The sequence below is a fragment of the Trachurus japonicus genome, chromosome 24 (assembly GCF_045865225.1).
Source record: "Trachurus japonicus isolate A0001 chromosome 24, Traja_1.0".
Classification (NCBI taxonomy): domain Eukaryota; kingdom Metazoa; phylum Chordata; class Actinopteri; order Carangiformes; family Carangidae; genus Trachurus; species Trachurus japonicus.
In genome coordinates, this window is record NC_140930.1 from 16,511,531 (window position 1) to 16,535,848 (window position 24,318).

A 24,318-nucleotide genomic window follows, 5' to 3' on the forward strand; every position below is an offset into this window, starting at 1 on the left:
TGATCCCAATCAGGAGGGAATGGAGCGCGTGTGTGTGAGAGAGAGAGAGACTGTGAGGAAACAAAAAAAAAATCTGTGAGGAGTAGAGAGGGCTTCTTGTTATTTTGGAGGTGGGCAGGGCTCTGGCACTCTGTTTGGGTTTGTGTCACACTAACATCACCCTCACACCTCATTCCAACCACTTTAACGACGGCTTCGAGAGAGGTGTGCGCTCTCGTTCTTGCCTTTTATGGCAACCGATGCCCCCATTTAAGTTGATTCCAAGATGAATCACCTTAACAAAGCCTTTTACTGGACTCTCCCCCCTCTCTCTCTCCGTCTCCCTCTTCCCCCTCTAACCATCCCCGAGCTGGGCCACTTCCTAGAATAGCACTTCCCTGCCCTACATTTTTATGGATATGGTCAATAATCATGTTTATTCCTCAGCGACAGCAATACTGCTAAGGATACGGCAGGGATATTAAAAGAACCAGACGTCAATTAAAGTTTAATCAGCGCTTTAACGAGGCCTTATCATTGTCAATCACTCAGTCTGTCTGAGCACCTGATCTCCACATCAATGGACATGTTTCCTCTAATTAAAACCAGGCTAACAGTGGAGAGACAGGGGCTGGGGGTTTGGTGTTTCTCAGCTCTCACCTTTCAGCTTCACGTTTTCAATCAAGTTGCTTTCATGGGTTTTTTTTTTTCATTTATATTTAATCGTTTACTTACGATTGTAAAAAAAAAAATTTCCATGCTAGTGTCTTGGCTCCCAGTAAGACAAATATCAGAAGCTGCTTCAGACTGGTATTGGATGTTTGGTGCAAATATTTATGTCTGTTGTGGTATTAGCTAATTGCAATCACTTTAGTAATCCCTTAAATGTCAGATGGTAAATATGGTAAACATTACACCTGCTATACATTAGCATTCTCATTGCGTGAGCATATGCTAAAATTCACAGCCTTACAGAGCAGCTAGCCTAGATGTATAGTCTTTGACTGGTTAAGAGTGTATTGTGGCTTTTTGGGGTGTTAAGGTACATTAAGAACAAATGGGTACATTAAGAGCATCTGTTATAATTTCTGTAAACACATCCTGGTTGTGGATTATGGCAGTTCTGTGGTTTTGTTTTTGCTCTCGGTGTGAATGGAGGAGAACTGGGCCTAAGAAGCCCTGCACTGCAGCCTTAATGCCATTAGCATGGCTGAGTGGGCAGACAAAGTGCTGAGGTATGTTAGCCTGGCTATGCATGATGAAAAGGAAAAGACAGTGCTAAGTCAGTGAAACAGATGAGGCAACATGGCTGTTAGCAATGTCAAAACGTTTCTTCCCCGCTGTTCGGCTGCATTTTATATTTCTCCAGGATCCTGTTTAACCGTCCTCCTCGCACTGTGTTCAATCTCTGCACGCTCTTTTTACCCTTCAACCCACAGCACGTTTCATCTTTTCTTTCATCTTTCTCTTCTATACTAATGGTTTTCTCGGCCTCCCTCTGTAATTCTGGTGCCATTAGCAAAACAATAATTTAACCAAGCGTTTTCTCTACCTCCTCGTCTTGATTTTGTGATTTTGCAGCTTCAATTGTGAACCCAAGTATCTGCGCACTAATGAAGTTTTGTCTCTCTCTTTTTTTTGTTACCTCTTCCTCCTTTCCCTCCTCCGCTCTGTCCTCCTGTAGTTAGCGGTGTTGCAGCAGAAGGATGCCGCTGGTGAAGCGCACCATCGAGCCCAGGCACCTGTGCCACACGGTGCTGCCAAGAAACATCAAGAACGAGTTGGAGTGTGTGACTAACATCTCCTTGGCCAACGTCATCCGCCAGCTCAGCAGCCTCAGTCAGTAGCACAAGGACACACACGGACACACACATACTCTGTCATGATTCAAACACAGAGACACACACAGACAGCATACATACCATACATCCACAGCTGGCCATTCAGCTGTTAGACACTGAGTCAGCTCGTCAGTCAGTTCTCAATGTTAACAGTAAAAGGAATTAAAGAAACAGGGTTACTTTAAGTACATTAAAGGAAGCTGAACGATAGAATATTTTCAATTAAAAAAAAAAAGTTTGACATACTTGATAATCCTCCTCACAATTGCGTATTGTGAAGTAAAGTTTGTGAGGAATCTGTGCTGCTTTGTTTAGTAATGAGCTGTTTGATTATAAGTTTGATTTTATTGTTGCAATTTTAATGAAAAACAACTTTTAAAAAAACACATCAAATCTATATGTATGCTATGTGTATATATATTTTTTTTTTTAAGATTTGGTATTTCTAATGGAAAGCCTTGGGTTTGAAAGTACATATTGTGCCATATGGTCATGACTGATCTGCTATAGCATTGACAGATTTATAGAGATACAGTAGGTGTCTGATTATCATTTAGTAGGGCAGAAGTCAGGGCACACACTGAAGTAGTGCAAAATGTCCCAGGTTTACGTCTTTCGTCTGGTTTAATCTGTAGCTTTGTTTTTTCTTCTACCTCTGGTATCACACACTCTTGTCTGTGGTAAAACATCTCTAGCACTCACATCTCCATCAGAGCAGTCAGCCTGCAACAGCAGATCCACAGGGATTTACAGTCACTACTGACACAGCAGTTCTCCAGCTCTCAGTAACAGCGATCACACGTGTTAGAGCCTCGTCGCTTTACGTAGAAGAACCCCAACAATTTTAGTTCCAGTGATTGGACTTCAGCTTTTCTTTCTTTAAAACATAATTTAGGTGTTAGAGTGATGAATCCCCAACCAACTGATGTGAAACATAGCAAAGAGCAAGAGCAGGTGAAAGTGAAAATCCGTTAAAGAGCGTTAAAGTAATGAATAAACATTTATTCATTTTTAGACAATTAACAAATTTTCTCAATTTTTTTTTTACTTTTAACACTTGGTTTTTGGTTATTATAGCCGAGTGTTAAGAGATTTTGAAGTGTTTTTGTGGCTGTGTTTATCAGTGCTTGTTTTTCTATGTGTGTGCAGGTAAATATGCAGAAGACCTGTTTGGAGAGCTGTTCAACGAGGCGCACTCCTTCTCTTTCCGGGTCAACTCCCTGCAAGAGCGCGTGGACCGCCTCTCCATCAGTGTCACACAGCTGGACCCCAAAGAGGAGGAATGTGAGTACCATAAACCCCCCTACACACACACACTTCCCCTCTCTCTTAAAAACTTTTCCCACACTCACACCTCAACTGCCTGTGTGTCTGTTACTCCACCAAATTATATGTGTACTTGTGTGTGTGTGGTTGTGGCTTTGTGCTGTGTGGCATCCTCCCCTCCAGTGTTAATGGCTGTTATTAGAGGAACAGGCAGAGAGATGATGGGTGACATTTCTCACCCCCAATTGTACAAACTCCAGCCTCTATTCCCAACATTCAGAGTTTCACTTTGCCATTAGGGTCCTCATTTCCCCACTGAGGGCCTTTTCTTTGTGTGGAGAAATTGGATCTCTGGTCAGCCCGCATCTGCACTGAGCAATGAGGAAGAGGAATGTGATAGGTAATCCAGGTTATCCTGGGAGAGGGGAGGCGGTATGACAGTGTAGCATAGCTAGAGGAGAGTATAGTTGGTGCAAAGTGGAAAAAAAAAAAAAGGGGGAAGAATCACAGCAGTGTAATACCATGCTTCAAGGCGCCATATCGATTTTCCGCGGGCCAGCGATGTGTTTACGGCTTTGCACAATGCTACTCTAACTGCTTCCTTGTCATTGACACAGAGACAGTAAAATGCTCACTGGGCTGTAGCAGCTGCTTATGGCTCTTATAGCTCTTATGTGCATGCGAGCGCAGGCCAGGCGTTGATGCATTCTTACAAGGCGGTGAATTGTTCCTGAGTTTTTGCAGAATAATGAGTTTCTGTTTTTAACACAGTCGAGAAACAGACACTTGCAGCCGCAGATTACTCACAGATTGTTCATCCTAATCTTCCTTTTTTGGTCCGTGCTCCATTTTTTTTTTCTCCCCAACACCAGCTGTGATAAAAATCTCCTCTCCATTCACCCTCTGAATTGGTTTGCACCACTTTTTTTTCACCACATTTTACCTCTCATCTCATTTCCTGCTTCCTCTTCCTCCTCTCCAGTCCAGCACTTCCCCCTCCTCTCTCCTCACACTGTCTATATACTGTAGCTGATCTAATTGAATAATAGTGTGTGATCTAATTGTGGAAGTCTAGGCTGAGTTTATTCTGGTAAGTGAGTTCATATTGTCATGAGCAGGTTGAGGGTCAAACGTGGAGACAATCTTTTTTTTTTTTCCATGTACACAAGGCTGCAGAGGATAAGATATAAACATTTGATTCAATTAATTAGATGCAAATCTATGGTGTTTGGTGTTAACAACAAAGCCAGGCCTGATGTTGTGTTTACAGAGGCTACTTGTTCCTTTCAGTGTTTAGACACAGACCGCGATTGACTCTGTGAGTGTGTGTGTGTTTCAATTTGTACATATGGTTCTTATCTATATCTCTCTCTATGAATAAGAGTGGATTCCCCACTCTAGCCTTAAGTATTTGCTTGGGAGACGGTGGATAAGGATCAGCTCAGTTGCAATTTAAGTGTATGGAGCTGGTGGAGGTGGGGGTGGGATGTATATGTAGGGGTGGAGTCGGAGGGGAAGGAGGACAGTAAGAAAGATGGAAGGAAAGAGGGATGGGTGCATAATACAGGGCACTGCAGCAGAAGCAGTGGGGTGTAAAAGGATTGTACCGCAGAATTTTTTCTGGGCCAGGTTGAAATGGCCCTTCTCTGCAGGTTACACAGATTTCCCACTCTGTTCAACTCCTCCGTGCTCGTTTATGACCAGATGAAGTTGTCTTGTAAATGGAACAACCTGCACTTTTCTCCACTTTTCTCTTTTGCCAATCGTTCATTAAAGATCTAATGAATAATAATTATAACAACGAGGTATAGTGTAGCATACGCGCTTGCCTCTTAGTCAGATGAATGTGACAGAACGAGGGGCAGTCACCGTTCCTGTTAATGCCGCCTTTGCTTCATCCTTGCCGACAACCCTTTCTTTACCCTCATGTTCTCAAACACACACACACACACACAACTGTACACAGCTGTGCAAAGTGTACGCTTTTAGCACAAGCATATGACTTGTCTCGTAAGTGTCTGTGTGCATCTGTGGTCGGCCTGAGAGGAGCGAAGGAGAGAGGGGATTGAGTGCAAGCAGGAGTGGGACCATAAATCAGGGGTTGTGGAGAGAACTGAAGATTGCAGGATGGGGGTCGGGCAGGATGGAGGAGAAAGGGTGAGGACAAAATAAGAAATTCACAGATGCTGTCCTCGGCAACCCTCGCAAGCTTCTTTCTTTGAAGCCCTTTTAAAACCCGTAATGACCCATTAAAACTCAGGGATCCAATGACAGATTACACTCCCTCCAACTGGCTTGAAAATGTGGATCAAAACAGAACGTTTTAGAGGCAAATTGGTACAGAGATGCAGCTACACTACAGCTCGTATCTGATGTTAACTTTTTCATAGTGATGGAGGCTGCTTAAAATGAATACTGCAGAGATTATCACAGCATTGTTTTTATACGATTGTTTTTATTGTATTTATTAAAATATTCTTGGTCGCATCAGTTTAAAATGTGTCGCATTTGAATTTAATGGGTTAATAACTGAATTTGTTTGATATAGATGTGACCAATATGATCCATTTCCATTCATTTTGACCTGATACAGAACAGTTGGTACAGAATAGTTTCACCGAAGCAACAATAACCATCATCGTTACTGTTTTAATATAGAGCAGATCCATTGCTGCAGTATGGAGGAGCTGTAAGTATATTATCCTGAGACGACTTACTCACATATACATAACAATAAAAGTGTCACAGAGCCCCCTTATTATATTATGTAATATTATTACAACATCTCTGCAGCATTTACCTTTAATGAAACTAAGGCCGTAAAATCCATTGAGGAATCTCTCTTGTACCGTTGAACTTGTTATCACTGCTCATCTTTCTATGCCTGTGTTTGCCAGTCATCGTGATCTCTTACAGCTTTTCCTTTAGATTTTTAATTGTGGTATTATTAATGCAGTAATCACTGTCAATTCTGTTTAAAAATACAGCAGCAGTGATTTATCAAAATTAAATATGTGAAACAGTAAAGGTGGCAACATATATGGTGAGATCAGAGCTTAGTTGATATTAACTAACACCCAAATCATTATATTTTTGTTGTACATACTGAAGGAGTCATCGTAAAAAGTTTAGATAGTCCACTGTCAAACTCTAAAAATAAAAAAAAACTATAAATTGTGTTAGGTTAGGTCTGTAGCAGCTCTCAGGAGAAGTGGGTGTCAAGCTAAGATGACACAAAAGGCTTGGTACAGGATGCACAGTTAACATCTCTGTTCATCAGTCCACCATCCACAGATCATGGTATCATCGGTGGCATAGGCCACCTAAGAGGAAGCTGCTGCTCTCCAATAAAACATAACCACACAGCTAAAGTTTGCCAAAGAGCAGCTTGATACTGAGCAACACTACTGGGAAAAGGGCACCGCATACCAACATGAAAACAATCATCCCAACAGTGAAGCACAGTGGGGGTGGGGGCATCGTGATTTGGGGCTTTGCTGCCTCTGTGCCCGGGCAGCTCAACATCATCTTTGGGAGGGAAAATGAATAGCCTGCTATAGACAATATAAAGGTCTCTTACAGGATAATGTTACTGGCTGTCTGCCAGATGAACGCTCAGTGGAAACAGGGTGACAAAGCCAGAGAATTAGCCTAAACATCAAATCAATTGCAATCAAATCTAGTAATCTACCACAGATAACTTCAAACGGAAATCCAACCTTACCTTCTACTGTAGTCAGAGCACACACCATGATCCTTTAGAGATGCTGTTGAATGCTACTGACACCAGACACATCCTACAATTGTTTGCATTACGTCTGTACTATGATCAATTAGGACAGAAAACCAACAACACAACAGTATATGATAAGCATAACATCTCCTAGATTTCAGCACATATATGATACCTCATGACCTTGAGCTTATTTACATTTATGGTTTGAATAAATTGTGTTTCTTTTCTAAATGTAAAAAAAAAATGTTGACAGATGCAATAATGCTTCACATTTATACCTTTAACCTAACATGACAGGTGTTTTTACACCCATGAACTAAATTTAAACTTACACTCACACTTCAGACAGTATGTAAGGTGATGAATGTCAGTTGAGTTAAAAAAAGAAAAAGAAAAACAGTTACAATCTTGGATCTCTGTGTGCTGTACCGCCTAATCCTGGTGCAAACATCTGTACAGGCACACTCTCTCTGTTTAGCCTCCTCCACACATACAGCAGAGCGGTCGTTTGACAGGATCCAGCGCTGGTGTCAGAAAACACACTGAAGTGAATTATGGTTTACAAGCCCAAAGCGTAAGGGCAATGTGAATGTGAGATGGAGGAGACGTGAGTGATGTTTAGCTGAAGGTCACAGTGATGCGAGATGGAGAGATGGCCTCGGTGATGTAACGCAGTGTCATTGGTGGCGCAGTGGCTGAGGTCAAAAGTGAAATAATGCTCGTTCAGGCTCAAACACACACTCCCCTGACCTTGCCCACACCTCACCAACCCATAAGCCTTTAAAGGGTACCTTTCCTTTACTTTTCCCTCTAGGCCTGCACTCCCCTTTTCCTCTTCTGCCTCCTCCCTTCCTCCTACCTGCTCCCCCTCCTCCCTCACCCCAGAACACCTCCTCTCTCTTTGTTGTCCTCCCCAGCTCTCTCTCATCTTTCTGATTGATCTCTGTTCCCCCTCCATCTTGTGTGGATGCTATTTGTGTGCTGTCAGGCTCTCTTTCCCCTATCACTCCACCCAGCCAAACTAATGGCCTGGATCCCCTATTTAATGGGACCGTTATATCACTGCACTGGCTGCAGGCCATTATGGAAGGCCACAAAGCCACCTCGAGTCCCTCTGGGCTTTAACTGTTTCTTTATGTACTTCATAGTCTCTCTCTCTCTGCCCTCGTGCTTTTCTATTAGTTCTTCTGAGCCTCTCTGGTGTCTTTCTATTCCAGAGGAGGTTTCTGCTGAAGTATCAGCAGAAACCTGCCAACTGGCAAATACTTGCTGTTTTTTTTCTTTGGTTTTTATCTTTCATTGCGTGTTAACTCTCCTTGACTCCTTGATAATTTTTTTCTTTCTGGCACTTGTTACATACCACTCTCTATCTTCCTCTTCATCTCTCTCACTCCTTCTGTCACTCTACATTAAATCTATTCGAATAAGCTTTGCCTGTACGACATTTAAAATGCTGAACAAAGAAATACATGTACATCCTGCATCATGGCATAACAAAACAAACTAAACACATTCCACCTCCCCAGTATTGTGCTCCTCTCCCTGTGGTGGATGGTGCTCCACTACCACCTGCTCTCTGCCTACAAAACTCTAAATACCCAACACACTATTGTGTGTATTGTTTCTATCTATCTTTCATTCTTTCTTTCTTCAAAATACATTATATTACCTTGTGTTATGTTACCTTATGTTCCATAAATGGCATTTTACATAACTTTATGTTTCTTGCTCTTGCTGTTTTTGTACTGGTTTTCACTTTCTGTTGCAGCTGTTCTTATAGTTTATCATGTGGATATCCATACAATGTATTCAGTAGACAAGATATACTATTTAAAAATTGCAAAACATATAAAAAATGGCTTAGCCCTTCATTTGTTGTTCAGTATCCGTTTTTGTCCGTGACTGGAAAAACTGAGTCTGGAGTCGAGGGATGAGTCATTTGCTTGAGGGCATTTGAAGTTTCAAACGATCCTGTTTACAGGGGTACGCACATGATCCCAGAGATCCTCAGCAGAAACACATGCTTAGATGAGATTCAATTATATTACTGTAGTTGTGTGCTGTTACCCTCCCGCTTGTATGGGGTTAGGTGCGGGGATGGGCACTTTGAATAAAAAACTCAAGGTCAGCACTCTGCTAAGGTTTAATTTCTTGTCATTCTCTCCATATACGGAAGTCTGTATACAGGGGGAGAAAATGGCCTTCAGTGCTACAATAGAAATTATAAGAATGGCTGCAATAAAATAAATTGAAAACAAGTATAAAGACAGTAAAAGCAAGATGCATTAAGATGAGTAAAATGCCATTTATGCAATATAACGCTCCACTGGATGAACATGTTCATAATGTACAATAAGAAAGAAATTATCCTCCATATCTTTTTATCTTACTGTTGTTTTTGAATTGACATGATTTGTTCAATTACGATAGACAAATAAAAGTCCTATAATATATAAAATTAGGAACAGGCTATGTCCCACAATACAGTGTGTATATTACAATAGAGGATTTTAATGCATGTCACCTGCTCCTATTTACTCACACGATGCAGTGTGTCTTTGTGGAATGCGTCATCATTTGGCAAAAAAGGGGGACATGGGAAAATGTATGCCGCACAGACTCCAACAATTGTGCAGTTGTGGAAACGTATCATTTATGGTTATAATAGTTCAAAAAAATATCCACACACAACAACTTGGAACACATCTGTGAATACTCATACAATGAATGCCCGAAGTGTAATTGTAGATGGCTGGAATAAACTTGGTGTAGTTCTGCAGAAGACAGACAATAAACAAAGGTAGTAAGCAAAACAAAGAAAGGATGGTTGGAAAGAGAAGAGGAGGAGCAAAAGCCTGAGTCAGAGAGAGGAAAGGTGCAAATCAGGGCTGCGGGGGGAAGTGTGAAAGAAGGGAAATATAGGGCAACATTTGCATGGAAGTACAAGAGGAGAAGGAGCCATGTCATACTGAGCATGCTGGGCCTGTGTCTGTTCTCACCTCTAGTGTGTAGAACTGCGTCTCTGTGAACGAGGGGGATGAAAGGAGGGGAAAAATGTTTTCCTGAAAACTTTGAGGGGAGCTGAAGGAGACGGGGGTGTGAGTGACAAGAACTTCCTCACCTCTGGTTGAGAGTGTTATTTTTTTTTTTTTTTTTTGCGAGATGCTATCTGTCGAAGAGAAAGATATGAGAGAGAGAGAGAGAGAGAGAGAGAGATAAACTATCCAGCACTCGCTTACTGATAAGGAGCTTCACAGGCGGAGATCAGAGGCTGCTGCTGCACCTGGTGCTGCTCGACCTGACACACACACACACACACACACACACACACACACACCAACAGCACCGCACCAACTCATTCTCTCACAAACACATACACACATTTTTCCCATTAGCTAAATGTCTTCACTAAATGGTTGTAATTGGTAGCTCGGCTGAATAAATGACATTTTGTAATTAGGATGTAGAACATCATGTTAAGATATCCATCTGTGTAGTTTGACTGATCCACTGTGTGTGTGTGTGTGTGTTGTGTTTCCACCCGCATTGATTAGTACAGTGTGCCTCTCAGCGCTGAGTGTTGCTTGGCAGAGGTTTAGAGTCGCCTCACTCTGCATCAAATACATCCTGACACACACTTCTGCTCTGCCTGTGTCGTGTTTGTCACTTTTGCACATACTTGTCACACCATCTGACGGCCCTCTGCTCTCCATAAATGCAGCGGGGCACGGCGTCCCTGCTCAGTGTGCAGCACCAGCAACAATAAATTGATATGCACCGGTTGGACAGTGTCTTCTCCTCACCACGATATGGTATTATGTGTCTATAGTTTTTTTTTCTATTCTGTAGCTTTATCCTATAATATGTGTATAGTGAGTAGAAGAGCACTTGTCTGTTCATCCTGACATTGACTGTTGACCTTCCTGTGGTAAGGGCCCTAGGCAAAGAGTTCAACACCCTACAGGATCAAAAAGAACCATCTCTTTTAAAGTTCATATCTGCACTTCCACAAACCTTTATCCCTTACCTTCATTTCTTCGCTTAGGGGGAAAAAATCTACTTCGACTTTGTAGATCTGACCATTACTCCAGCTTATCGTTGACATTGCTCTCCTCTGAGGAGACATCACTGTGGACAATGTAATTGTCATGCAACTGTGGCTATGACTTTGAGTTTTGCCCTTTAGTTCATCTCTTATACTGCTGATCTAGGAACTGAAATTTGAGCGTTGAACCACCTCATATAAACACGAGGTAGTTCTTTAAGAAGTTCCAGTTTAGTAAAACTTTACAGATTTCGCTTCAAACAAAACAATAGATAAGTCAAACTTATTTGGATAAGAAACATACTTAAATTCCTACAACATTTCAAATTCCTTAATGTTTCATTTTTATTTCCAGATACAGTAGATCATCTAAAAACAAATCATTTCTTATTTCGTTATTCCTTTGGTATTACTTTGAGTTAATCCCTTAACAGTTATAGTTATTAGTAGTTATTGCTGTTTCTACCAGCCTCTGCCATCTGTTTTATATTACAGACAACCAGGTTTAAAATCTCCTGTGTTGCCCTATGGCCCAGAGGGGGATTGTCCACAGGTGCAAAACAGCAAGACAGAGATAAAGCTGTCAGAGCTTCTCATATTAGCCAATAAGTTAAAATAAAAATATGCTGAAATGTCAGTTTTAGTAAAGTTAAAAGGAAAAAAAATGAATATGGAACGATGCAATTAAAGTGTGCTGTGGGCAAATATTTATAACCCACACAACAGTAAATCCCAGGAAATGTAACACCAGTATCAGAGGTGTCAGCTCAGACTTGCAGTCAAATTTTAATAGGACATAAATTAATGTTTAAAAGCACCTTTTCAAATGTGCTCTGTGGATTTTAATGACTGATCGAAGCAGGAGGAAACAAGACGGCGAAGTAACCACTCTCACTTTCCTCTTGTGGTTATGTGTGGTTTGATGCAGAACTATATGTTGTGTATACACTGTGTTTGTGTGTATAAATGACTGCCAGACTTTCTCCCCTGCATTGTCTATGAATCCAAGTCCGCCCTCCAGCTCTGCTCGGGTTACTGCGCTCCTCATGGGATGCCTCACTCATGTCTGTCTGTTTTTCTCCTAGAAGTCATACGACATGTTTTTATGTGTTTTCGTCATCTCTCCTGCGCCACCCCTTCCTCTTAATGTACATGTTTCCATGTTCGTCTCTATCTTCCCCCTCTGCTCTTCATATTCCCTCCCTCCTGCTGCCATTTCCTTGTCTACATTTCCTGTGAATGTCTCTTTTTATTCCAGCTCCTTCTCTTTGTTTTATTGTTAGAGCCTCTTCTCCCGCTCTCTGTCTGTCCCTTGTTTCCATTACCTCTACCTCTGTTGCGTCTGTGCGGTTTTTATTATCTCCCTCTTGCATTCTCTGGCCTTGGTTCTTTCTCCCAGAGCGGAGTTACTTACTAAAACTTGGCTCCCTGATAGTGTTTGTTCGCGATGATACCTCTGTGCCTCAGGTGCCCACCCCACCCCCTTACTACACTGAGAGTCTGTGGAAGTCATTATCCAGCTGTATTGCTGCAATATAGAGGAGCAGATTGTTGTGTGTGGTCATTTATGTGTTTTGTTTTAATACAGTGAAATAGCTTTAGTTGTTTGTTTGTTTCATTAAGACATATGTTGTTTTCTTAGCTTATAGCCTGGTGTTGGATTCTGTGGCGCCATGTTGTTTTGTGTGTGGTTAAAAGGCTAATAAGAGAGGACTGTAACAATACTTTTTCTGTATGGCACATGACTTTTTTCAGTCTCCCCCTGGGCAGCAGTAAAGTGTATCCATTTGTCACTCCTTCATGTATAATTCAGGTCTGGTTGCAACGCTCTGGATTTCCTTCCAAGACCGTGCTGTTTTTAACTTGGCCCTACCAGATTGAGGGTTAGCGTTGGTCTACTTTGTTTCTTCTCTTCCCCTCAGCCATTTCTCCAACCTGTTTTTTTTTTTTCCGAGACGCCTCAGCCGTGCAGCATCGATTTCCTCTTGTTATTCCAAAAATGTCAGCTGTTCCTGTACGAAAGAAGGACGATCAGTCTCCCCCTTCTGATAGATTACTATAGTCCTTCCCCAACTTATCTTTAGCTTAGTTTAGCTCAGCTGTCATGTGCTGGTTTGCTTTGGGGGGAAAATTGAAATCAGCCAATTAGGACACCAATGTGGCATTAGCCCGAGAGAGAGAGGGTGATTAGTGGTTTTCTAATAGGTTTAGTGCTCTGTAATGATGATTGCAACTATTTGAGTGATGATGTCAGTGTCGATTTTGATTTGCGATAATGACGGGATGGAGTCAAATGCTAATTATTGCCTTCATCAGAGACATGAGAGAAACTGGGGGTGAGTTGGTGTGTGTGTGTGTGAGTGAGCCAAGGGGACGAACAACCAGGGAGCAACAAGCATAATTGTCTTTCTCTGTCTCCAACACACTCCTCGCACACACACACACACACACACACTGAACACGTACCACACATTCCACTGGGAACCTGATGAAATAACAATAACGTCTCTTCTCCCCCTCACCCTCTGTCTCTCTGTCTCCGTCCTCCCATCCCTCCCTCAGTGTCTCTTCAGGACATTACCATGAGGAAGGCTTTCAGGAGTTCCACCATTCAGGACCAGCAGTTGTTCGACCGCACGTCGCTGCCCATCCCGCTGCAGGAGACCTTCCAGACCTGCGAGCAGCCGCCGCCCCTCAACATCCTCACACCTTACAGGTTTGACTCCCGTCACCATCCTGAAGTCACTGAAAAGAAAGACAGGCAGAAAGACATTTTAAGCTGCTCAGTGGTATATTGGTAAAAAAATAAAATAAACAAATGTGTAGGCAGGATATTTTCTATATTGTTTTGTACATTGTGACATTTTAAAAAGGAAAAACCACAGGTCACTGCAACTGCATGTATCGGCTGAATAGCAGCGCTTTCTCTTAGCCCAGCATGGTGCTTGATACGCTGACCCTCATATGCATTAGTGGGTTTTCACTCCTCATCTGGAAAGTGAATACATTAGCATGGAACTGAACTACACAAAGAAAGACTGATTGCTCACCGCTGTCTTAACACGAACATACCTAAATGGCCTTGAATTGTGGCAGCTGCTATTTGAACTCTTCTTTGTGTCTGTCTGCTACTATAAAAGCTTTTATCGAGCAACGCTGACAGCGGGGCACCACGCAGAGACGCCCTGAGCTTGGAAGTTTGACTTGATCTAGAGTTTAAAGGGACAACGAGGAGTTTGTACTGTATTTGGTTATAAAAAAGTCTCACATTAATGTGGATGAATCTACGCTACCCACACTTGTTAATGGCTCCATTTTCAATAAATATATCGTTTTGTCTCTATCGTTATTTTGTTATTATAATTAGTGGTGGAAATGCTGCGCGAGTCGACCAGCGTTTCCTTACTTTCGGTTTCGCGGACGCTGCCCGGTGGGTCATGAGAATAACGCCGTCGAATTGCCGTTTATGGTCGGAACTACGACGGTATCTGATCGTCTTTGAAACTTCTGACTTTCATTCTTGGTTAATGAAAACATTCTTGGCAAGACGTCCGTCTTGCGCCGGTCCAAGAATTTCACCGTGCGCGTGGATGCTCATGGTAAATGTAGTATGAAAACGCTTTGCTTTCCAAAACTCCTTGTTGTCCCTTTAAAGGGATAGTTCAACATTTTAGCAAACTGGTCCATTGCCATAATCCCTATAGTCTTAGGAGGAGGTTTGTTACCTTTAATTTTTGATGCAAGCTCTTTTTTATAACCAAATAGAAACTCCTCGTTGTCAATTTAAAGGTAACAAACCTACTCCTAAAACTATAGGGATTATGGCAATGGGCCACTTTGCCAAAAATGTTGAACTATCCCTTTAAAGTATGTGAGATGATGCCTAAAGTCTTGTGTGGTTTGGTGTGTGTGTGACGATCTGCATGCACCTCTCTAGTAGATCACCCAGATGTGTTTGGTTATTATTACAGGCATTCCTGTGCCTCTCTCACACCGGCCATTTCTCTTGGCTGTTGAGGTTGAGCCAGGCGAGCAGAGCGAAAGGATTCACCTGAAGATGAATAATCCATAACAAGCTCAGCTGGCCAACTCTTCCGCCCTTTGTATTTCTCTACATTCCCATCCTGCTGCTTTCACACTTCACCTTTTTTTTTCACTCCATTTTCCTTCCACCTCCAGCATCTTACATGACCCTTCTTTGGCTCAAACTGTCACTCTGACGGTATGAGCCGTTTGAAGAGTGTTTCGGGCCAAACACAATCCCTTTACGTTTAGTGTGTGTGTGTGTGTGTGTGTGTGTGTCACAGGTACAGGTGTGGGCTGTGGTATTTAAATCTGTTGTGGGCATGTTTTTAACCTCCTGGCCTTGATGTGGCCTCAACCAAGCAAAAGGCAGGTGTGGGTGGTTTTTCCTCACTGACTTTATTCTCCAACCACTCTCTGAATGCCCTGTTTTGCACTGCGGCTATCCATTTACATTTAATTTGGTTTATTTAAGAAGAAATAATGCTGCTGGTTGAATTAGGTGTAAATAAATGTACTTTTTTTTTGCTTAAAGGCTCATTACAAGTTCTGCGAGCCAAATGTCACCAGCGATTTTTTTTTTTGTGCCAATAATTTTTGAACTAGTGCTATCATCACAATTCTTAAAAATTAAATTTCTGTCAGTCAATTAGCGGATAAAATGTTTCATCTCTAATTAATATTCTGCTAGAGACTGTTGAAGAAGAGCAAGAGCAGCAAATCATCACTGGATAAAAATAAAGGTCATAATGTGATACATTCTGCTGTTTCTATTTCAGTGAGTGAATGAATTTTGGTTTAGTCTCCGTGTAGCTCTGATCCCAGAGCTGGTTTGTTCATCAGCTCTGAATGGTTGATTGGGATTATCATGGGTGATGATTTCATTCTTATGATTCATAATTTAAAATACTGTACTTTGATCTTCTCGGTTGCTTTGCCATTCACTCTCTCTCCATCTTTCGTCCTCATGCTTTCTTTTGCTTTTACTCTCTCTTCTCTTCTCATCTTTTTCTTCTCCTTTCTCTACTGTATCTCTCTCCTCTCCTCCCATCACATCACATCACAGCAGGAGGCTCTGTGGGATCCATCACACACACAAACATGCACCTCAGGTTTACACAGAGCGAATACTATACATAGTCCTCTACACCAACACACATAATACTACCCACAGTGCAAACACACACACACACAAACTCACACATCCTCACACTACACTTAAAGTAGCTGTCTCTCCACTCTTGCCTTATCCCATTATTGAATTCAGTTGTCTTCCCTTTGTTGTGGTGCATACCATTAAACTTTCCACTCCTGACTTTTGAAGCTTTTCCTTTTCATGCTCCGTGTTCTTGCTCTAATCAGTGTCATCACCAAATAATTGCCTCCCAAGGCGTCGCAGACACCGGTCGAGGACATCTATCTACACATGAGTTCAAATTGGGGTTCGAAGTCGAATTTTGGCCACTGACTAGACCGGATGCTGCAAATATGCCATTGCATTATTTCTCAGTTTGAAGGCAAACCTGAAATGTCCCTTTGAATGCCCTTCAGCAGAGAGACAGCTCTGAAAGACTGGCTGTCCTCCGGGGGCGATGCAGTTGATTTGCACCACACAATTGGAGGAGTGTATTCTAACGAGGAAATGTATTTAAAAAAGAGTAGAGAGGTCATTTAAATGGAGGGAATTACAGCATCAACAGCTGTTTATCTCAATCCGCTCAGCTCCTGATATTTGCAGTGGATTTATGCAACAATGCAATGAAAAATCAAGCTGTTGCTTAGGTGATATGTAGATTATGCATGTTTGCACATGGAAAATATATTATTGTGTTGATCTTTGACTCAGATTTTTCAGATTTATGCAACTGAGTTTGTTTCTTTTTTCCATTTTGCATTAACATTTACATTCCCTGCTCTGGAGGTGCAATGGTTCAGAACATTTCATGGGCTGAACACTGATATGGACCCGAGCACATTTAAATAAAACTGGGCTGCAATGCCGCAGCCTCTGACAGACCTCTGACTCACTGCATACAATCCGTTGTAAATGATGGAAAGAAAGACATTTGAAAACTGATAAGAATTGAAAGAAGACAAAGACATCAACAAGTTTTGATATGAAATGACATTTCCAGACATCATGTCTGGGCATTTCTTTGTAATCATTTCATTGTCAAGATAATTTCCTTTTGATGTGATAAATACTTGCACCTCTTCGTTTCCTTCCCTATCATCATAAGGGCGCTCCCTGCAGTGAGCACCAGCCACAAAAGCCTCTGTAATGAGAGTGAGGAGGAAAGAGAGCAGAGCAGAGTTGAGAGGGGATGAATGATAGAGCAGGACATTAGCTATTATTCATGACAAAGGGTAAACAGATATGATTTCATGAAGGATAGCAGACCGAGACAGGCGAGGACAGGAGTCAGGAAAATAAATGTGATTTGATCAAGCATGTCTCTCACTCTCAGTTTTTCAGTTGTCCGCCTTCTGCAACAACTGGTTCGCAAAGAAAACAAAAAGTATAATAAAAGAGGAAAAACTGCTATTTGTTACGGTTTCCCTGTGCCAGCCTATCTTTTAGGAAAAACATTCTCTGATGTCAAAACTTAAGCTTTTTTTAGTCTAACATTTGAGTCAAACTGACATTTGCAGACATCAACCTTTAAATGTCTTGTTTTGGAAATTGTGAGCCATTCTCCACTATTTTAGTCCAACAATCTATTGGTAAATTTAGAAAATAATTGGCTGATTAAATGATAATGACAACAACTGGTGCAGCCTTTCCATTTATTACAGCAGTATTTGCTGTTTTGGTCTTTGAACAGTCACATACTATAAATAGAGGCAAAGGAATTTAAAATATGTATCTGTAACTGCAACTAACAGTTTTTATGGATTAATCTATTGATTGACACCCTTGATTGCTTCTTGTATTGCTTCCTATCCTCTATTGTTTATTATAAGATCAAAATGCTTCATTGACCTCACTTCACTGACCTTGTGGAAAGTAGTTTTGTCTGACTGACAGTCCAAAAACGTAAAGACATTCAGTTTCCTGCAATGTAGAGAAAAGCATCCACATTTTAGATGAGGGGCATTTTGTTTTAAAAGTAACAAAAAGTTGCAGATTAATTTTCCACTAAATTAATTCAACTAATCACTGCAGTTACAGTGTCCCCCAAAGCCCCACATTTTTTTCCCAGGATGTATGATGTTTTTATTTTGTTATTTAGCCAACCAAGTCTCCAGAATACCAATACCGAGATATAATGAGTTTCCTTTCTGTCCGTCCACAGGGACGACGGGAAGGAGGGGCTGAAGTTCTACACCAATCCGTCCTATTTCTTTGACCTGTGGAGAGAGAAGATGCTGCAGGACACAGAGGACAAGAGGAAGGAGAGGCGGAAACAGAAGGTAAGTCTTGATAATTACCAGCACAGGGCGCCCGGCACTGCACACTTTGAGTTTGTGTTCACGCTCCAGTTGAGCGGACTCGTTGTATTGCAGCTATAGGCCGAGGCTTCCCCAATCCTCCGTACAGATGCAGATTGACGCATCCTGCTTGAATAAACCCCACAGTGTGATTCACCGACACAGTCACAGGCCTGGCTTAGCACCATGTAGTCTAATGCATTAATTAGCCACCACTCATAGATTAATCAACTCTTCCTCTAGTCAACCCTCTTAGTTATTACTTGTGCGATCATTACATCTAATTAATGGGAGCATCTGCTGTTCACTTGGCCCGCCACTGTGCGTCATCTCTCTGCCTCTGCACACACACACACACACACACACACACTTACCCTCCAGAGGACGCTCTCCACACACACACACACACACACACACACATGAAGCCTGATGAGCCTGTGTGTGTTTAATTTTGATTAACACAGACACATACCAATTAAATTAAAAGAGCTCTTTCACATCCATAGAATGCTCCTCTCCCCTTAGCTAATGCCGAATAAAGGGGTTTCCCACCCTCCGAACCAGGAGCTCTAATCAGCACCAGCTTGCGTCTCGCTGCGTGGGAAAAAGGGCGTGCGCCACATTTTGCTCCCTCGCCGTCAATCAACGCCTTTTTACAGTCGTGTGTCAATGAGAAATAAGGAGGGTGATGTTTGCGCAGAGCGTCCGTGTGAATGAGGAGCACGTCATTATGAGGTTCTTAATGATTGTGGGAGCGGGGGCAGAGAGGACAGAGGACAGAGGACAGAGTTTAGCCAAGAATGAGTTGGACGGACGGACGGAGAGCAATTAACGATATTTATACGCCGTTGTTTTTTTGCAGTTTAATATTCATCAGCTTTGTTACAGCAAAAGAAACATACATTATGTTTGTTCTGAATGTAAAATGAAACACAAAGCTCATTTGCAACAGTAAACAGACGTTATTTACTTCAGAGGGTTAGGTTGATGTGACCGCTTGTAGCCAAAGCTCATTCCAGTGATTTCATTCTAATTAAAGCCCCGGGTGGGCTCAGCTTGTAAAGCCTCGCTCATTTCCCTCCTCACCACACTGGCAGTTAGACAGACCCCATGGAAAGGCCTAGAAGACATTCACAGGGAGAGCAGGATGGATTAGAGGGATTATGCACACATATTTGTTGGTTTGTGTAACCATCATGGCGGATAAATGGTCTGAATGAGGATCAGGGTAAATACAGTGTGGAGAAGTTATATGTGTGTGTTTATGGAAAGCATGCAGAATCAGTCGTTGAATAGGGAGAGGAGTGGAAAATAAGAGTTACGCACGCACGCACACATACGCACATGTATGGAGTGTGCGAAAACGAACGTTGATAGATCCACACTTCATCAGTTCGCACATTGAGTGGTTCTGCCGCATCATTTTAATGTGCCTCAGTCATGCTCTTCATGAAGTGTGTGTGATGAAGTGTGTGTGTGTGTGTGTGTCGCTGTAATTATGTATACTCTTTGTACTCCTGCCTTATTATTTCACCAGTAGATTACAGACATCCACATCATTCGTTGCTTCTAAACTTCTAAATATTTCTCATAATAACAGCTTTACCATTGTGAGCTTGGACACACACACACACACACACACACACACACACACACACACACACAGACAAACAGATACACACAGGCACTGATATGCACAGACAAACGCTTAAAAGGATCCAAATCGACCATGATCTACCATGCAGCTGCGGCGTCGGGGGCCTGACAGGCCGTGCCAGCTGTCAGTCAGCGTGAAGCTATCTGAGATTGGCTGCCAGCACATTTTGTGCCGTGACAGGCAATGTTCCAGTTTTCTCTCATTCTCACTCTCTCTCTCTTTCTTTCCTCCTTAATGTCTGTCCTTCAGTCTTCACTCTTTTCTCTTTTGGCTCCCATTCATCTTACTTTTTCACAGCTGAGTTGTGGCAGAGAAATGCCGTCAAAAGGAATATTAAAGTCCAAATTAGAACATTTTGTAGATATAGTTAAAGTAAAAATAAAGGGGAAAAAAACAAAGGAATGAAGGCTCAGTCAATTTTCAGTCAATAAAAAGAATAAACTTAAGATAAAGTGCTGGTACGTTCAGTAAACAGACATCAGCTCTGGTCTGTAGAGAAGTAAAGCTTTTTGTAGCTGACTCTAAAAGTTTTTTTTCCAAATACATCACCCCTTAAATCCACTGAACCAGGAAAATCGTTTTGGATGCCTTCCAACCAGTAGCAGGAGCAATTGAATCCAACCAAGGCACAGAGAGAGACAGTTCACAAGTTCAGGTCAAAGTTTCTTACACCACAGAGGATCGACCACAAATCAAATATTTTAGCTCAGGGCGTCTCAGCAGGAGCACACTGAATGACTGGAGGAGCAGAGAGGCAACGAGGGCATTTATAATGGAGAGGTGACATTTAGACGGTTTGAACAGTACAAGTGGTTTGATGGATAACACCTCTTCTCTGATGTTTTTGCTCTAAAGTAGATCCAGTTCTCCAGCAACTTTGACATTTCCTCCATGTTCTTCCAAGTGTCAGAGCTCCATTACATCGTTTTCATGTTTGAACCACAGTGCTGGCCAAAACTTTCAGAACAACTCAGCTTTTTTTTCTACATAATTCAAGGCCTCTGTTCATGCTTCTTCTGAAATTAGAGAGCAGAACAACTAAACAAGTGGAAATTTTATAAAACAAGGAATCATGGCATCATCTTGTTGAACTAAATATTGATATAAAACCTGGATTCAGACTCTCATGTCGTCCTTTTTACGAACCCCTGACTAACTTATTACTTCTCAGTTTTCTGAAGGCAATGTAGAGCACTCCTTACTGCAGTCCAGTGTTGTGCTTATAATGCATCAGTGGGTGTAGCAACAGACAGTTTGTAAGTCATCAGCCTGGAGGAAATGTATGCAGTAACTTTAAAGGCTTCATTTACTTTCACTGCAGCAGGAAACTGTACCCAGGCCTCATCACCCCCCGCCCCCGCCCCACCCTCTCTATTTCTCTCCCTGACTTCCTTTGTCACTCCATCTTCCTATCTCAGTGCAAAAAATATAGAAAAAATAGGTTTTCTCTAAACCCTTTGATCAGAATTCTAATAGAGGTTTGCAAAATATAATAAAATGATAAAAGAAAAAAATATTTTTAAGTTTAAAACACCATTTTAAATCTAGTAGCCTATGTGAAAACCAACTTTCATCCATGGTCCGTTGTCAAAATGTGAACTCAACAGCAGAGGATGTTGAATGTTGTCGCTGTATCCCCTGCTTCGTCATAGTCAACCAGCAGACATTTCATCATGTCACTAATAGCCTAAAACCACATTTACACACTACTTACTACACACACACACACACACACACACCAACACACATACAGATTAGCAGCTGGTGATAAATGAAGAGCAGCACAGGATAGAGAGAGGGGGAAAGAAACCCGCAGTGTCCTAATCTCATTAGCTCCTGTGTTAGCCTCAGCCTCACTGGATTAGCAGTGGGCTATGTGCTGAGCCAGTCAGAGGGAGACAGAGCGAGCGAGAGGAAAGTCCCAGGGACACATGAGGAGGGAAAAAAAAACAAGAAAGAGAAAGTTGGGAGGAGAGTGGGAAGAGAGAAACAAAACATCTCAATGAGATCAATGCCTGAGTCCACACTACATCGATGTTTGTCTCTAGCAGTGGGCTCCCCCGTGGAGAATCTCCTTCGGCTCTTCCTCTCCTGTTCTCATCTCATTATAGCACTGGCAAGCCTTTTAATGGCAAATACTGACAATTAAACTTCAGCCTGTTTTTTTTCTTATTTAGTATACTAAATCAAGAATGCACTCTTCTTTTTTTTTTAACTTGCTCCAACGAAAAAGTATCGCTGCCAGTCCTCATTAAAATGCAAATTAAACAAGCATGATTCAAGCCTGTATAAAACTTCTTTTTTCCCTGCATCACCGCACTTGACCGGAGAAGAAATGTCGCAAATTTTTGACATGCATGTCACACAAAATGTTGACATGCAGTTTTAAGGGTTAGATGCACCAGAGCTTCTCTGTTCAATAAAATGTTGTTTAGGATCTTTCTTTTTTTTTTAGAGGCGTAGGCTGCTATAGCCAAGAAGACATAAATAAATAAATAAATAAATAAATAAATAAATAAAATAAGACACCTCCCTGTATCCTCAATGCAAACACTCACACAATTGCAGTAAGCAAATAGCATCACGTCTCCATCACTTTCTGATACGAGTTCACATTTAATTCCTCGCCCTGCAAAAGTCACTAAGCCTTTTTACCCCACTTGCTTCAGTTCCGTTGCCCTGGCAACAATTCCGGTCCATTCGAGAGACTGAGACCGAGGGGGCTCGGAGCAGCGAGATGCAGAGATGGAGCGAGACTGACACCCTGAACGGTTCCCCCCGCTACGGGCCACAGCGGCCGCGAACGTCCCAGGCCGCTCCTCCACCGTCAACATGGACACGCTGAGCCATTTGTGTGCAGCAGGGAACAGTTCCCCTCCGGAGGGGATGTATGTGTGGAGCGGAGAGATCGAAAGGGATCTGTGAACTCCTGTAGAAAAAAAAAAAAGAGTGACTTATATCTAGACTAGAGGAGACAGCGTGTTAGAGCTGAATGTGCAGACGGTGTATTGCTCAGACACCTCAGCACATGCAAATAAATCAAGGAAATTGATTTCATGCTACATGCTGACATTTCATATTGATGCCTTGGCAGCATATTGCACTGAGTACATATTGTTTACAAAAATCATTATTGCCCAGCAAATGAATATGGATGTTAGGTATTTCAGAGACTGGTCCACAACACAGCTACAGCACACACCAGACAACTGTAATAATGACGGTCACTTTAACAGCAGATTGTTTCATTTAAACAGCACCTTTTAACACAGGAGGGAGGACTGAGCAGAGTGTTTAATGTGATTTGGAGCACATGTTTCATTAAAGCAGCAATTTCAAAGTTGGCAAACATAGGTATGCACAAATGAACTCCTGCTTGTCACTTAATCTTGTAAAAACAAGGCACAAACAAAGACACAAACTCACCAGCTGCACAACAAAAACAAAAGATTTTCAGAAAAAGAAAAAAAAATCTGAACTGTGCAGGGATTCGACAGGAAGACACGGCCATGGCTCTGCAGTCATTGTAACTATATGCCAAAGGGCACTGAATCATTCAGCTGCAAGTATGAAAAAGTGATGACTTCAAACCTGATTGCTGTCGAGTCACATTTATATGGTGCAGCAGCCAGCGAGTCTGACGGTTTCTTAGGAAGCTAAGAAAGTGGACAGGATGCTGCATCCGCTGGCTTTAGAAGAGGGATTTTTTCAAGCTTGTGCCAACATTATCACATCCTGCTTGTAGCTTGTTGCGAGCGAGTCATCGCAAGTGCAAGAGCAGCTCAGGAGAGTGAGGGAGCACAGCAGTATGGAAGTGGCATTCAGCTATCTCACTTTGGATTGACTCAGATAATAAAAAGCGTGACTGAGTGTTATCCAGCCATTGCATATGGTGTATTTGCAGTAATCTAAATTTATACCACTACTATACATAAACTGAACTTTCATGCTGTGCGTGTTTACCAGACAGAGATTGAATATAGTCATGTCAATTTTAAACAAAGCAGGTGATAACGTCCCCTATTTTATCCACACAGACAGCTGAACATATGTGTTGTGTATGTCAGTGTCAGTGCTGCACAATTGTGTGTCACGGTAGACGAAATGTGTATAAACACTGCCTGAGGATCTCTCCTCCTCTGACTTTGTTCCTCTCCACATTTTCTGTGCGTTCTCTCCTGCGGATCCCGGTCTAACTCTGTCTAACTCTGTGCAGCTGGAAGTGCCTTATCTTGTGTGTCCCAAGGGCCCTATAAGAGTCCTCTCTGAAACCCCTCCTCCCCTCCTCAGTCCCCCAGAGGTAAGACCCACCCCCTACCGCCCCTACTCCCCGCTCCCC

General features: G+C 42.1%; 1 protein-coding gene across 6 annotated transcripts in view; it reads left to right on the forward strand.

Moving 5' to 3' along the window:
- wasf1 (WASP family member 1) overlaps positions 1-24,318 on the forward strand; it is a 57,006-nt gene that overhangs the window by 22,347 nt on the left and 10,341 nt on the right. For 4 of the 6 annotated variants that reach the window (XM_085770097.1, XM_085770094.1, XM_085770098.1 and 1 more), the window contains exons 2-5: positions 1,664-1,818; positions 2,970-3,104; positions 13,430-13,583; positions 18,187-18,304. In XM_085770097.1, coding sequence (XP_085626223.1) covers positions 1,686-1,818; positions 2,970-3,104; positions 13,430-13,583; positions 18,187-18,304 — 540 coding nt within the window. In that variant the 5' untranslated portion in view covers positions 1,664-1,685. Of the gene's footprint in view, positions 1-1,663; positions 1,819-2,969; positions 3,105-13,429; positions 13,584-18,186; positions 18,305-24,195; positions 24,280-24,318 lie in introns of all 6 variants that reach the window. The other 2 variants (XM_085770096.1, XM_085770093.1) reach the window with 1 other exon arrangement.